Genomic DNA, 16,135 nt, shown 5'->3' with positions numbered 1-16,135 from the left:
TTTTTACTACCGACCAATGCACCATGAGTGCCCCTGTCGGTAATTTTGGCTAGCCAATCACTTACCGCGGTAGACTGCAGTGGCTTGTGGGTAGTTGCGTGCGGTACGGGTTTGTACCATGCATTTTGAATGGCTGCATCTGTAGATGCATAAAGTATGAAAACTAATTTTATATGTTCTAAACATTTCTAATTTTTAAATTAGATTTGCGGAACAATACTAGATTAAGTTAATTCTGTTAAGTATTCCTCCTCTGGAATTCTGGATAAGATTAATAAAAGCAGAAATATATATGTTCAAAATGCTACTACTGTACTTTCATCACAAGTAATGCAGTGATACTTGAAAGCTCAATAGGTCCACATTAACCCTGGGAAGCACATTAAATTCTAACCTTATTGAGACACAATAACACAATAAGCTTCTGTGCTTCTTTATTTGTATTCTAAGGACTGGCAGAATTGTAGGAAGGATGCTTAACACAAAGAGAATTTTAATTGTAATTACTACATAAAAAACAGAAACAGTAAGATACATCAGCAAAAATTCAAAACATTCTGACTTCCTTATTTCTGTTTGTTGTGCAACTATAACATTTGTTGACAATCCTTTTTTCCCTTTCCTGTCCTTAAATCAAATATGCTTAAGAAAAATGTCAAACATATCAAAAAAAATTTAATCATTCATTGTTTTTGTAATGAGGTGCATACAGTATACATCTGACCAATGGACACTACAGAGAGAACAAATGTGTGTGTATCTCTACACCCCCTATCCCCAGGGAACATTCAGCCTATTTTCCTTTTTACCCACATTGACGTAATTGCCTGAAAGAGTATGCTAAAATGCTTGTGGTGAAAGTCTTAATTTTATTGGTTCCAGTAACTAAAACATGATAACTATATAGAAATAAGTGCTAGGATATTAAGTAGCATTATACTTTTTATCCTTTATTTTATTATTCATAGTGACTTATTTTCAAATAAACTGCTTTGCTATCAGTAAAGCAGATCCCTACAGACAGCATGCTTGTCAACTGCAATCAACCAAAAAGCATAAGAAGTAATTCACAATATTCACAATATTTTTCAGTGTTTTTAAATCATGTTGACATTCAACTCACAGCTTCCAAACTTAAGAGGGCAAGCATGTCCATCCATTGGGAAATCCACAAGTCTCATTGGGCACTCTGCACTTATTGTAAGCCTGGAATCAAAAACATGATTTTAATGTATCTGTTTGACACAGCTGACATAAATGCCTTGAATGGTAAAAAGCTTATTTTCTAATCTGTAAAATGAACAAATGATAAGAAAGAAACATACCTCATAGTGTACAGAATAGTACCATTTCTCATGATTCTGAATAATTTGTTTGGAGCTGTCATGTTATGAGAGACAGATTTTTTTCCATTTCTAAAGAAAGTATCAGGTGTCCACACTTTTGTGACCATTAAGTTGTTTAGCCTTAGGATTTCAATGGGGCCGTCATATTTTAATCTTTTGTCTACCCATGTTTGGCGAAAAAAAACATCCATTGTATATTCCTGCGTTAGGAAAACAGAAAAAAAATTATAAAATGTTTACAGTACACTGATTATAAAACTCTTACTATTTCCGTTTTGACTGCTCACAAAATAACTGAAATTGTTTTCTGGTTACATTAATAGATCATTTTAAATTAATTTAAAGTTTATTACATAAACATAATTTTTCAATGATATAATTCAGTGCTTCTATGAAATTTTACAAAAAAGAAATACAATGTAAATAATTTATTTTTCATAAATCCCTATTATGTCATACAAACAGAATATTTTTAAATAGCATGACAGCACAACATGAAGATAATGATGCAATTTTTAAACTGCAAGATCTTTGCATTATCTTCAGACTCATTACTAATCATCTATTTTTATCAAATTTATAACTTAAATTTGCAAACAAATTAGTATTGGAAAAATAAATGTAAAGTAACTTACCATTTCAACATCAGAAACTGGTCCAAAGCTTGTTACATAAATATCTGTTTTAACTTCTGTAACTGGACCTAAAACATTAATTACATAATGTATGTAAATCTTGAGAAAAAAAACAATGTGTAGTATCAGTGAAAGTAGAAGCTACTACTTGAATCAAAAGTCAAAACTTGATTGACTAGAATCAATGTACATGTATGTTCTGTTGCCATTGTTTTGTAAATCGCAAAACAGTTGTTCAGTAATAAGCTGTTTTGCCATTTACAAACTTTATTGTGCTACTTTTAAAAATGGAAATGTCCTCAAGCCTATTAATTAAAAAAAATAAAACAAAAATTTGTGAATTATAATGTATATTTAACATATACATATAGGCTGTTTTGCCATTGTGAAAAAAAATAGTTTTCAGATTAATGTAAAACTGATTTCAGGTGTGCAACATTGCTTTGGCAAGTTACACAATCCTTTGATTGGGTCTTGTCTGTCTCAAATAATAGTGGGTCATGTGATTTTACTGAATACATCTGTCTGTATACTCTCTCAATAAGATAGGGAATTTCAAGAAAAGGTTCAGCAGTGAAGACCAAAAGGCTTTCACTGAAGATTGTGAAAAAACACAGATCAGGAGAAAGGGATACAATATTTCAAAAACTGAATGTTATTTTGAGCAAAGTGAAATTGATTTCAAGAAAATTAAACCATAGCACTGAGCTTAGCCTAGAGACTGTCCCTCCAAACTGAGCAGACAGACAACATAAAGACAGTTTAGGGATGCCATTGTAAGGTCAACAGCAACTTGAAAAGAGCTTCAGAACAAAATGGGAAAAGATGAGTCTATCATATCCTGGTTGCTCCAGTATGGCATTCAGGAAGGTAAGACAAAGAATGTAATAAGGTAAGGCAAACATGTGGCTAAATGTTTGTGGTCAAGACAAAAACTGGAACCTTTTGGTCTAAATGTAAAGCATCATATCTACTGCAAACTCATTAGAGTGCACAGCACTCAATTAACACCATTCCTACTGTCATGGTGTTGAAGTATCATGTTATGGGACTGCTTTTCATCAGGAGGGACTGGAAAGCTTGTCAAGACAGGGGAAAATGGATGGAGAAAAGTACAGGAAAATTTTAGAGGAAAGTTTAATTGTTGGTTGATCCTGCTAAAGACCTAAAATGAGGTTGAAAATTCACCTTTCAGCAGGATAATGAACCAAAGTACAAGGCCAAACTACACTGAAGCGTAATAACAAAAATAACATGAATGCCCTTCAGTGGTCCCATCAAAGTCCTCACTTGAATCCCATTGAAAGTCTATAGCAAGACTTTAAATTTACTGTACATCAAAGTTCCTTAAACTACTTGGCTGCACTTGTACAAGTTTGCAAAGGAGAATAGGTGAAACTTGCACCATCCCAGGTTGCAAAGTTGGTAGATGCCAAAAAGATCACAACTTTAATCTCTGCCATACTTACTTCTACCAGGTATTGACTCAGAGAGGTCAATACTTATGCAATAAACATATTTTAATTTTAGATTTTTCTTTGCAGTTTCTGCGGACATTCAAATTATTTCATCCAGAAAATTGGTCAAATTGAACATTAACATTTTGATTAATTCACTTTGTAAAAATACATATATAAAATTTGTAGTCAATGGATTAAGGTAAATACTTTTGCAAATCACTTGTTATCATTTAAAAACATTTAAGTAATAAAAATCTCTCAAATTTTTAGATCTAGACTTAGCAGTATAACCTTACTGAACTTATTCTACTATGTAACCTGAATTGGTTTTACTTCTTTAAGTTAACATGATGAGTATATGTAAAACTTTAGTGACTACAAAATGATTTATTAATCAGCCAGAAAAGTATTAAAAACGAATATTCCTGTTTTCTCAAAGTACATGCTTTGAAAGCATTATAACAATACTTTACAGCTTTTAGTCCTTACAGTTTGCTTAATTTGACAATTTTGCTATAATCAACTCCTTATATTTTAACTGATCATCAGCAGCATCAATATTGGAATGAGGTGGGTCTGTCAAAACTATGGAATGGAGCAGGTTCAAGCTAAATATCAACACTTTACAGTTTAGTCCAATAAATACAGTGGCCATTAACTGTGGCCATTCATACTTTTGTTATTCATAATTTATTAATTGAAATAATTACTAGTTTGATTGTTCTAATTTATTCCTCTCCAAAGATACTGTCTCAAATAATAAGACTACAGCCTTCATCTCCTGCCATATACTGTGGAACAAAATCTTAAATAAACTTAGATACATTTCTTTTTTTTAAGTTAAAAACTAAAATTTTAACTCAAGAAAATGTTCTCTTTAATGCAGTTATCAAAATAAAATACTTTATCCATGAGGCTACCTTTGGCTCTTGACTAACATGGTGATGAGCTAGATTCTTTTAAAATAGTTTAATCAGTGAAAATTACAGATTATTTTATATGTATAATTGCAATTCAATTGCATATCTTAAAATCAAATTGAGATAAATTAAACATGGATAACCATGAATATATACCAACGTTTGTACAGCACAGTTTGTTCTAGTTTGTTCCTGGCAAATGCTAAGTAAACTGAATACTTTGTAACAGCTGATACAAAACAACACCATGCTTATTTAAAATGGAAAAGCTCAACAACTTTATCGTGGGGATTATACAGTAGATCATCCCTGTCACAGAACCTACTGTATATGGGATACCTGTTAAGTGGCTTTATTAGAGGTCTTTCAAGGGGATCAACTGCAATTTGCATATGAAATGATTTTAAAGAAAGTTGTTGTCCAGGTTCTTACTACATATGAAACACAACTCTTGAATGGCAAGCATGTTTGTGTAATCTTCAGTCGAATCCCACAAAAGCACCCCTTTAAACTTGCTTCCCAAGTCTAGCTTAAAGAGACCCTGTGTCAGGAACAGAAAGACACCCTGCTGACTAGGATCACTGATCTTGTACACACAAAGTGTAAACATCTTTTAGTCCTGGATAACACAAATTATAAACAAACTACAAACCCTACTGTTACTAATATTTAGAATATTTTTTCTGAGTCTTAACATTTTTATATCAAATGTCTGCATACACATAAACATACATACTGTACTACCTTTTCTTTCTGCAATTGAACATCAACAGTCAATTTATTGCTTCTTTCAGTATACACATACTGATGTAGTAGGCTACCAGTATTATGGTAATCAGTTTTCATCCATCTCCATGACTAGACAGCCTTATAAAGAGTAACATTTGCTGTTGTTTGACAAAACAGAATCTTGTGAATTGTGACAGTGCTATATTACTGTACCTTCTGCACTTTCAGATTCTGTTTATTCTTGTGACAATTTCAAAATGTGCTGTGTGATGAGTCCATACTGTGATAAATTGGTAAACACATCTTTATCAAGTTTTGAGTTTGGGACTTTTTAATTTCTTATAGTTTCCTAGGCAACCAAATTTATTTATTTCTTCCCTTGATGGGATGCAACAGCTGAACTATGAAACTAGAAAAAGGGCTCGGAAATGAAACGTTAATCGACTGTATCATTAGTAGCATTAACTCTTTACAGCCAATTCGCAGGTTTCATCTGCTTAATGCTTCTGCTACTATAATGATGATATCTAGGACAATAAGCACTTTATGAGTTTTTTTTTCTAAATGTAGAAAAACAACAGCAGCTGGTATTGCTGCAGGTAGGCACTGCCACATTGCTTATCTTGGCAACCAACAGGACAAGCAATCTCTAACACTAACTGGTAACGGAAGATGAATTGTTATGCAAACTGCATGTGTCCACGAAATAGACAACATTTCCACGAAGAATTCTAGATTACTTCTGTACCACTACGCTTTATATAACCGAATTAAAAAAAATCAGATAAAACCGTTTAAACTGTAAAACCTTCCGGGACATAAGCAGATTTCCAGCTATAATGCAATGTTTAGTTTCCAAAGGAGATACGTGTACGTGTAATTGTTATTAGAAGTTGAAGACAATACAGAAGGAAAAAACATCCCTCATTATTAATTGTTTGTAGCTGTTTTATTCAAATGATCACATTATTCATCTATAATCACATAGTGCTCGAATACAACACGTTTCTGAGGCTAATACTTCACGCTACTGCTGCCGTCGTGCACGGTTTAAACAAAAAAGAAGATCTGCACTCACTCTACTTAAATTGAGCATTAAGCGGTTTATTTCCGATTATATAACATTTATATTTCGATTTTTGACTGTAGAGATTCTTCTTAAATAAATATACGAATAAAGAAAACAGCCTTTGTATCAAAATCCAAAGTCGCCTCCCCGAAAGTTTATACCCTTCCATGCCATTTGCAAATTTTGTATATAAACAGATCTCAGTCTTCTTGATGCAGCTTCCTAAGCTAAACGCCCTTACCTTATTATTATTATTATTATTATTATTATTATTATTATTATTATTATTATTATTATTGATGCATACGACTTTATCCAAATGCCTACTCTCAAATCCAGCTCGAGAAGTTGTCTTTTACTTTGGTCTGACAAATCATTTACTCTTTTTTTTTTTAGCTCTGTGCTTTCTTCACACAAAGTGGATCGACTTGGGAAAAGAAACTACTCATTAAGGTTTCGGAACATACCCCCAAATCCAGGTCGCAGCCTGTTGTCATAGCCATCCAGAAGTCGATCTAATATGCGAGTGAAATTTTCAGGATATAATTTCTCATCCTTTCTGATCTGTCCAGAGCTTTTCTTTATACTGCAAAACAGATATAAATTGTGCCATAAATATATAGCCGTTGACAACAAACGATTCCTACATTATTACTAAGCATGTTATCATCTCTACTAATAGTACTATTATTACTACTTTTACAGTCAAGGTAGTAATCTGATATACTAAAGCATAAATCATAGTGATCTAGTAAATAAAAGGTGAAATTGACCAGTGAATCAGATAGCTTTTCAGCACTCACCATGCTGTCACGCAGAGAAAGTAAATCAGAGTGGAAATGTAACTGGAGGACATCGCAATCACCATCTCCTTCTTGGCAGAAACCATCTTTGCATGCCATACTTTAAGCCTGTTCACATTTCCCCTCACCAAATGTCTTGTCCCGAGGAAAGATTATAGCCGAGAAGAAATCAACAGAACTGTATGAATCGAACGCCTGCATTTCCCGCAATCTCTTTTGGAAAGGAAAAAAAAGCTCGCTTGTGCTGAAGATCCTACTTACTGTTATCTTGCTTGTTGTCGCCAGACAAATGTGCCCCAGCCCGTAACTCTGTTGGTGGCGAATACCCAAAAATAACCATCTTTTTCACATGATCGTATTACTTGAATGATCAACAGACTGGAGGTGACACAAGCATATGCTCTGTTTTATTTTAAAACTAGGTTTTGCCTCCGTAGCACAAAAAAAATCCGATCTTTGGACCGTCAGTAATAAAATTCATCATCGTTCACAAATATGCATTGATCATGGGTTACACATTTCACGTGTATTTAAGTTACACTTAGCAATTGTTTATCGGTAATTTCAATGTATCTAGCACCATTTGTTTACCTACAATTCAAGGTCAGTCGAATTTCATTTCGAATAAGGAGAATATCGCAATTACAGACACTTGCACCATTTAATACGCATCAGACGTCCAAAAACGTCTCTACCACATCAAAATGGAATTCATTTTAGAATGACAGAAGGTGAAAACTGTATTTACGTTGGGAAGCAATTAACCTTTAAATTACCGTTAAGATTTTCTTTGCTTATTTTGATTATCTGTCAATCTATTGATGGAAGCAATGCCACAAATCGTCTAAAACTGCATGCATGACAGCATTGGATTCGATGAGATTACTCAGACACTTATATAAACATATTTTACATATACTAGGCTTTCATACTATGTGCTTTATAAACTATGTCAACATTCATTGAATATTGAAAATATACAGAAAATAATAATTTTAATGAAATATAATTCTTTAATCAAAGCATTTAACACAAATTGAAAAAATGTTCAAAAAGTTACATTTTTCAATATTATGTAAGCACTGTTTATAACAATATGTACTGTAGAATGTAAATGAGTTCTGACATACAGCACATAAACATTCAAAAAGACAACTCCATTCACATGATAAGGACATATGTGTACCACACTGAAACAGAAAAGGTACAGTAAGAGGAAGCTTCAGTGATCAAATGGTAATGCCACTTAAGGTGTTTAGTGTGCCCTAATGTTTATGAACACGGTTGCATAGCTGTTCTCTTATGGCATGTTTGCTAATAATAATGGTGAGCCAATGAAAGTGGTACAAAGTGGTACAAAAGATGGTACAAAATAACAATTTTCACTTGCCCTGAATGTCCACAGTATTTTATTTTATAAAGAGGGACATTAAAGCCAAACCTTAGCAAAAGGGTGCACATGTTTCAGAACATGCAAGCAAAAAATCGGTAAAAAAATAATAATAATGGTGATAAAAAGTTTTTTTTTATTATTTTGTATAGAAAATAATGGCATACATAGGAGCAGAAAATCGGATACCAGTACACAGGTTCAACAGACACAAGGTAGAAATACATTTTTAGAATTGCAGTGTGAACTGGTGAGTTTTGAGAATGCTTCTGACTGTGGTATGAAACAGGGCAATGTTTTTTTACTAAAACAGAGCAATTTTGAGTTCACTAAAATAGGGCAGTTATAATTTTCACTTTAAAAGGGCTATTCAGATATTAACTGATACAGAGCAAGTCTGATATACACTGACAGCTGGTCCCACCACTGGGGGGCAAGGGAGGAAAACGAGTGGGAATGCAGGCTGGAAAGAGATGGAAAGGGATAACTGTTCATCCAAGGGATAGGGTGAAAGGTAAATTACATAACAGTACCGTAATTGTACCCTGATCTCTTGTCTTTAAGAATGTGATTATTACTAATTTTGCATTTTGATCCTCCATATAAATTTTTAATTTTCACAACCTTTCACAAACAGTAATAAAATACAGTAGTCTCTCTATATGTACAGTATCCCATACTGGTGGTCTGCAAGAGGAGTTTAACTTTTCCTGATACATGATGACTTAATTAGTGATCACTTGGCTATCTGTAGTATAAAAGGAATATGTAGGTTTTAAAAGGATTCTGCTAACCTTGAACTAAAGATAGTAGTGGCCTTACAAAGCTTGCAATTCTTGTTGATGTTTAATGATGGTTAATGTTTTTCTGTGCAGCATTACCTGGAATAAAATTTTAAATAATAGGTAACCTTAGCTTAGACTGGTTAACAAGATAACTGTTTCTTTAACGAAAATCCATGAAACTGTTGCCTACACTCATATTATGTCAGAACTACAAACAAGCATCTTTTCATGCATCTGTTGTTCACAACAATTATTCAAGTCCCCCTTTTTTTTCAATTGTATGCACATTGACTCATATCTTATTTGGGCTTAATATGTGCTGCTCAGATAAAAAAATGGCATAAAATAATGATGTGCAAGTTACATCTTTGTTTTGTAAGGGTGTTTTCTGTGGAATGATTAAATCTTTTCTGCCTGACATTTGCAATTGTTAACTCTGACATTTCCTGTTTTTTTTTTTAATATATATATATATGTTACATTAAGATAACCCTACTGGTCAGGTCATCACTGTAAATGAGACATATCTTGTTAATTTCATTATTATTATTTTAAATTTGGCAGCTACTACAATGTGAGACAGAAACCTTTTTCTCTCTAAAAGCTGCTACCATGGCTAGTAATGTAGTGTGATTTTGGAGAGATTATGGACTATTATGGAGAAAGCATAATTTAGAACATATGCTGTGGTTATTAAAATCAATCTCATAGGATATTTTCATAGATAATTATTTACATATTCATTTGACATCAGAAACATTTTTTTACTGGACATTTAACAGTATATCTCATAAACAACTGAGTATTTGGAAATAGAGAAAAATGCAGATTACACATAACATAATTCCATCACTTGTGTTAAATTGTGTAGAATACACAATAATATAGTCATTCATTTATAATGTACACAGAGAGATGATGTATGATTCTAAGGAAAGCATGCACATCCAGTACCAGATGAAGCAGAAAACCCAAATTATCCACAAGTGTTATTATGTTCTCTATATTACCGAAGATGATTCAGTAGAATTCTTGCTAACAACCTAGTGTAACTACAAATGAGGTGTTAATTGTGCATATTCATCCTGAAAACCTTTGTTGATAAAAAATATCCAAGTAAAAGAAGATGGTTGTTTATAGAAAAATGTTCCTGGAAGACGCTTTTTACAAATGAGTTCAAAATAAAAAAAAATGTTTAACAGTGATGTGAACTGTGCATTTTTACAATAATTTGCCTATTAGAGAGTTATGTCAGAGGTTTCATAATACCACAGTGTGGTGAAAAAGTGCACCCAGTTGTGTGGTAACACATCATGCCCAGATTAAACAAAAAATATGTGACAGTCTTTGAGAAAGAATTGTTGATGGGTGTGGGAAGGGTAATGCAATAAAAATACAATAATAACCAATAAGGAAAGGATTGTATAAGAATGGTTTTCATGGAAGGATAGCCAAGAGAAAGCCCTTGCTGCCCAAATAGAACACTGTTGTATGGCTGATATTTGAAAACCAGCTCTTGAATGAAAACAAAGCTACTAAAATGGAAATAATGAATCATAAGTGGAATTGTTTGGCTATGATGAACAATATCATGTTTGGTGAAAACAAAATATTGCCTTTGAACAGACGAACATCGTACCAACCATCATGCACAGTGGTGAGGGTGATGTCTTGGCCCTGCTTTGCTGCCTAAAAACACGGACACCATTGATTCTACCATGAATTCAACACTACCAGGGTAGTAAGTAGAACAAAGTAGAGCAGAGTAGGGCAAATCCATGTAAACAACTTTTAGAAGTCTACGTTAGCTGACATTTAGACATTATGGGTTTAAATTTCGATCAAAGAAAGTCAATCAGCAGGCAAAGTACAATTTGTAAAAAATACTACTAGATACAGTATTTACCAAAAAAAAAAAGTTTTTTATTGATTGATAAACTGCATGGAAGCAAGAAAATAAGGAGTAAAACAGGGGCAGAGCATTAACTAATACATTTACCCAACAAAATGGCTGAATGACAGAACACAGAATAACAGAACCACGTGCCTGCCACACTTGTTAGTAGTTACTTGTGACCACTTTAATGTTGATTAGGTTAATGAGGCTGATTAGGAAGTTAGTGTAACCAAGGGTATACTAAATGTATTATCCTTGTGTTTATGTATCTCTTCTGTATACTCTCTATAAGCTTGATATTTTAAGTGCTTTTATGTACACATTATTTGATGTATCATTAAATTTATTCCATGTGTTGTGAATCCTTGTGAAGACTCCTTGTTGCTCTGCCAATTGATTCCTAGTAGCCAATGTAAACTCAAACAATTTACTGTTACACCTGAACATTGTGCAAGTAAATTCACAAAACCACTACAGTGGGGATGGTGTTAAAGGTACATGGGTGATAAGATGTGTATGGTTTGCGCCAGCCATAATGCTTTGCATTCATGCCAAAGAGTTCCGTTTTTGTTTTATCAGACCAGATAATCTTTGTCACAAGGTCTAAGTATCTGCAGCATGCCTTCATGAAAATTCTAAGCAAGCTATAAGCTTCCATCTAGCCATACTCCCATAGAGGCTAAATCTGTATAGTGCTGTAGAGACTGATGTCCTTGGACTGGTTCTCCAGTCTCAGTCATGGAACTCTGTAGTTCTGTCAGGGTGGTCATTTAGTTATCAGTCACTTCTGTAACCAAGGTCCATTTTGACCAGTTGCTGAGTTTTGGAAGACAGTCTAGAGTCTCTGTGGTGCACCTGACTGTGCCTGGAACTTTAAATAGTCTAAATATATTTTATATCCCTTTTCAGATTTGTGCATTCTCATAATTCTATGATGAGTTTGTATGGACAGCTCCATGATCTTTATAATAGAATTTCTGCTCTGACATGTGCTGTCAAATGAGGAACTTTTTAAAGAAAAGTGTATTTATTCTGAATTAATTGTAACCAATTAAACTAAATACAGTTGAAATCAAGTTTTAAAGTGATGTCTCACGGAAATTACTGTAGATGGGCTCAATTTGGAATGTCATAGCAAAAGTTGGTGGGTAAATCCTTATAAAATCAAGATATTTCAGTTTGTTGTGTTAAATTCCATGTAAGAAAACCCCAACACTTTCATTCAATTTCAAGGGGAGAAGCAGGCGTGAAAGCATGAACAACCCTTGACTCGCTGAGAGTTGCATGAGAGGCGCTGCCTCACGACTGGGAATGAATCCCTCAAGGGGGAAGAGAAAGAACCCCTGAATGGAGGAATCAATTAAGAGGTGCTGCTCGAGGGGTTGAGAATGAAGAGAAAACTGCTCGAGAAGGAACTGAAAGAAGTCCTCTGACTCTCTGATGGTCACTATGAGGCATGGCCTCGCAACTGGGATAAACCGTCAGGGGACCGAGGAAACAAGAATTATGTTCCCAATGTGGCTGGGGGTCCCCTCTGGCTTGCACTTGAGAACCTCTCCAGAAAGGGTCAAGGTTGGGCTGCCATTATGAGGTTGGGGAAGTGAGCTTCACTTACCCCCCAAAGATGGACCCCGGACCAACACTTTCCCTCCCAACACCCCTGAGGACAAACAAAGTGTGTGCCAATGCATAATTAAAACAAACGAGAAAAGAACAGAAGAGGTAGGTGAAGAGACTATGTGTGAGCCTGACAACTAAGTGGGGAGGAAAAAACCCTACATGCCAATTCAGGGGAAAACCTCTGGTGGCCCCGGCAGAACAGACACCCCCACTCCAGGCATATTAGCCATAGATAATGAGTAGCTGAAATGCCTGAGAGAGTGGTGGAGTGCAGAGGTGGACAACTGGCCTGTTGTTTAAATAAGTTGAATATCCAGGATAGCTTGGGCAGTGGAGATGGCAGCTACAATTGTGAAGGAATAAGGAGAATAAACTGCCGGATTTGGGTAACTGTGAATGGTAAAAAGCATTGATTGAGCATTGAAAAAGTCAGGGGGGCGATCCTCGCTAGAGCTGAAGGAAATCCAGGTGAGATGGTGAAGGAAACTTGAAACTAGGGGGAGAGGATCTTCCTTTATTGGTAATAGAAGCACCCAATATCAGAAATAAGATTGATCACTGGTCATGAAGTACTGTATCACAGACATAGATGGCAGTGTAGTGTGCTCTCTGAAGGCACCAGTTCTGTAGGGTTTGTGCATTTACTGGGACAATTATTAATTGTAGCAGTAAATCACAAAATGATTCTTTTGATGGCCTTAGAATCCAACCATGCGATATAACTCAAACAACGCACACACACAAGTACTAATACACGAGGATACATTTATTAATACATAGATTATGCATATAAACCTAACAGATCTTATCGAGAGGGTTATCAGAATACAAAAGGTATATATTCAGTCAGTTACGAAAAGTTGCATATATCAAGAGGACATACGTTCAGTATATCATTCATTTAGACCGTTTCGTAAATGAACTTGGTTACAACTTCTACATTAGATACTCAAAACAAGTACATAACTCTTAGGAATTAAATTGATATCACCTGGTTGGGATAACAATTGAATTCTCGAGCAGTAATGCATTGAAGTTGAATACTCATCCAATCTCTGGGGATTCAGATCTCCTGCGGACTCAAAGAAACAGTTGCAGGCTGTTGCTGTCCAATCCGTGCTCTCTGGCTCGGTGCCAGGCTGTGCCTTGCAGCTTGCGACGGTGTGCTGCTGATGCTCACTGACCGGCTAGTTAGTGTTGGCTTTAACTAGCAAAGTTTGCGCACAGGAGAAAAGATGACTGTGGGTCCCAGCAAGTCAGGAAGAGGACCGGTTCGTTCCTGATGAAGAGCTAGTTCTGAATAGTGATTCAGCTTTCCACAGTTCTGACCTGTTCACGAGGCCTGCTGCTGGTGCTAACCTCGGGTGGATCCTCTGGTTACTCTCTGGCAACCTCCGCTCTAGACTCTTAGAATAGAGGAAAATTCTGGCACTCGGACACACTGGCCGTTCTGTGGTTGTCCGGGCGGAGTCTCAGGATGGTCAGGAGGCGCGCTGCGAGAATGTCCTGCCCTTGGGAGCCTTCTGCTCCTGGGCCGTCCTGCCCTGGAATTCTCCTTTGAATTCCCTTTAGAAAAGTCCACAGAATTCTCCCAGGCCCTCTATGTTGCCTGTTTTTACCTGGAGGAACTTCAGCTCGTTGATTGGCTGAAAGTTCCATGGGCATCAGAGTCCCACGTGGGTTACTCGGCCCTACCAGTCCCTGATTGGTTGATCAAGGTGAGATATGAGTCACTTACTCCTGACACTTAGGAATGCAGTCCAGATGTCCATCTGGCACTCCCTAGACAGATAGGCGCCAATGGATGACCATTGATCATGATAGCCAGGCTTAGCTAAGTGCATCCCCCTTTGGGAGCTGTCCCTTATCAAAAGAAAACATCTTTAAATCAGCCTGCATGAATGGTTTCTCTGTGGCTGCACCACAGAGATGAACAGAGAGATGAGGCCTCATTTGGGAAAGCTCAGAACACTTAATTCTTTCTTATTAATAAGCCTCGCCGCTACAGCAGCAACAATAGCGAAGAGCTCTAGAAGGGCTGATGATTATACAAGGAGAGAGAGAAAAACACTGAGCATTGAATATTACTGAAAGACTGATGGAAGCATTAGAGGAAGGGAGGAGGTCATGCAAAGTAGAACACCAATTCTTGTAGAAGAGAGAGGCAGGTCTGAAGATGGAGTAGAGATCCACAGACTGATATCCTTCCGAGCATCAGCTGATATAGTAACGTGGGCATTGAGAGACAATGGTTGTAGAAAGCGAGAAGATGGGAGTAAAATTTGGCATGAGGTATAATGCGGATATCATCATTTTAATATGCCGACTAGGATAGTAGCAAGTCACATTAGCAATAATTTCAAAAACTGAAATGAAAATAGAGACAGCTGTGAGAAAGGTGAGCTGCAAATGTAACCGTATCTAAAGTGACAGGGCTTTTCTGCTAGAAAGCAATACCAAAAGGGGGTGATCCAAAATGTCCAAGAGGAGACTCTAGGAAGGAGCCAACTAGAAAACCTTTCGGAGCTCAGCTGTTAGAAGAAAGAAGAGAATCATTTTGGATCAATGGGACGGATCAGTCTAGAGAGGGTGAGACAGCTAGGTAATGAATATTCAAATTGGGACGTGCCTTAGAACAAGAAGAGTGGATAAATTATAAATCGGTTCAAACTGAAAATTTCAGAAACCTTGTTTAACCTTAACAAACAAAAATAAGCAGTAATAATCCACTCCTGCCACCGCAGAGGGTGGAAAGAACAGATAGCATCCCTGAAAATAGAGAAATTTAAAATAAATTAGTTGAGAGTGAAACTTAAGAAGACATGGGTCCTAAGATTTAGAGCAGTAGTTCTCAAACTTTTTTGACTAAGCACCACCCCTGATCAAACCAAAGCATCCAAGTACCACCTACAAGTCATCTTCTCATAGGAACCCCAGAAAATCTTAAATTGCATGCAAACACTCACATAAACATATAATATTATAATAAACTTTATTTGATATAGCGCCTTTAAAAGTGGCTTCTCAAAGCTTTTTTCAAAATGACAAAAGGAACAACAACAATTAAAAATAAACAATAAAAAAGCACCATGTCAGTGAGAGGGGTGAACCTGTTTAGTCGAGAAAAGCAGATGTGAATTCATTGGTCGAGCCTTGATACAATTCACAACAGAGTCTAACAGATTTAAAATCATTAGGCATTTTCTTGATGGCCAAGGCCTCGCGGTGGATGCTGCAGTTCATATCTGGAGCAACCTCTTTAATTCCTGCAACTACACCTTTGTTTCGGCTTGTCATCGCTCTAGCACCATCTGTACAAACTCCGACACGTTTTATCCAGTCGATCCCATTCTCATTCATTCGATAAATTAATTCAGAAGGTGAAATATGTGCTCTTCTGTCGTTCTTGTTGGTAGCGGCTTACAGAACAGAAAGTACTTGTGGGACATGGCCTCAAACTCGTATAGAACGTAAACGTGCA

The 16,135-nt window shown here is 36.0% G+C and overlaps 1 protein-coding gene across 2 annotated transcripts in view; it reads right to left on the bottom strand.

Annotated features, from left to right (window-relative positions):
• Positions 1–7,682, bottom strand: part of gabra4 (gamma-aminobutyric acid type A receptor subunit alpha4) — a 104,918-nt gene extending 97,236 nt beyond the window's left edge. Inside the window, exons 1-6 of one of the 2 annotated variants that reach the window (XM_088627381.1) lie at positions 7,224–7,682; positions 6,963–7,097; positions 6,627–6,745; positions 1,982–2,049; positions 1,326–1,546; positions 1,124–1,206 (exon numbers count right to left, since the gene is read on the bottom strand). In XM_088627381.1, coding sequence (XP_088483507.1) covers positions 1,124–1,206; positions 1,326–1,546; positions 1,982–2,049; positions 6,627–6,745; positions 6,963–7,048 — 577 coding nt within the window. In that variant the 5' untranslated portion in view covers positions 7,049–7,097; positions 7,224–7,682. Of the gene's footprint in view, positions 1–1,123; positions 1,207–1,325; positions 1,547–1,981; positions 2,050–6,626; positions 6,746–6,962 lie in introns of both variants that reach the window. The other variant, XM_088627373.1, reaches the window with a different exon arrangement.
• Between the last annotated feature and the right edge of the window lie 8,453 nt (positions 7,683–16,135).

The sequence above is a fragment of the Lepisosteus platostomus genome, chromosome 1 (assembly GCF_059453375.1).
Source record: "Lepisosteus platostomus isolate fLepPlt1 chromosome 1, fLepPlt1.hap1, whole genome shotgun sequence".
Classification (NCBI taxonomy): domain Eukaryota; kingdom Metazoa; phylum Chordata; class Actinopteri; order Semionotiformes; family Lepisosteidae; genus Lepisosteus; species Lepisosteus platostomus.
The sequence above is the reverse complement of the archived record's forward strand: the minus strand, read 5'-3'. Positions and strand labels throughout refer to the sequence as shown.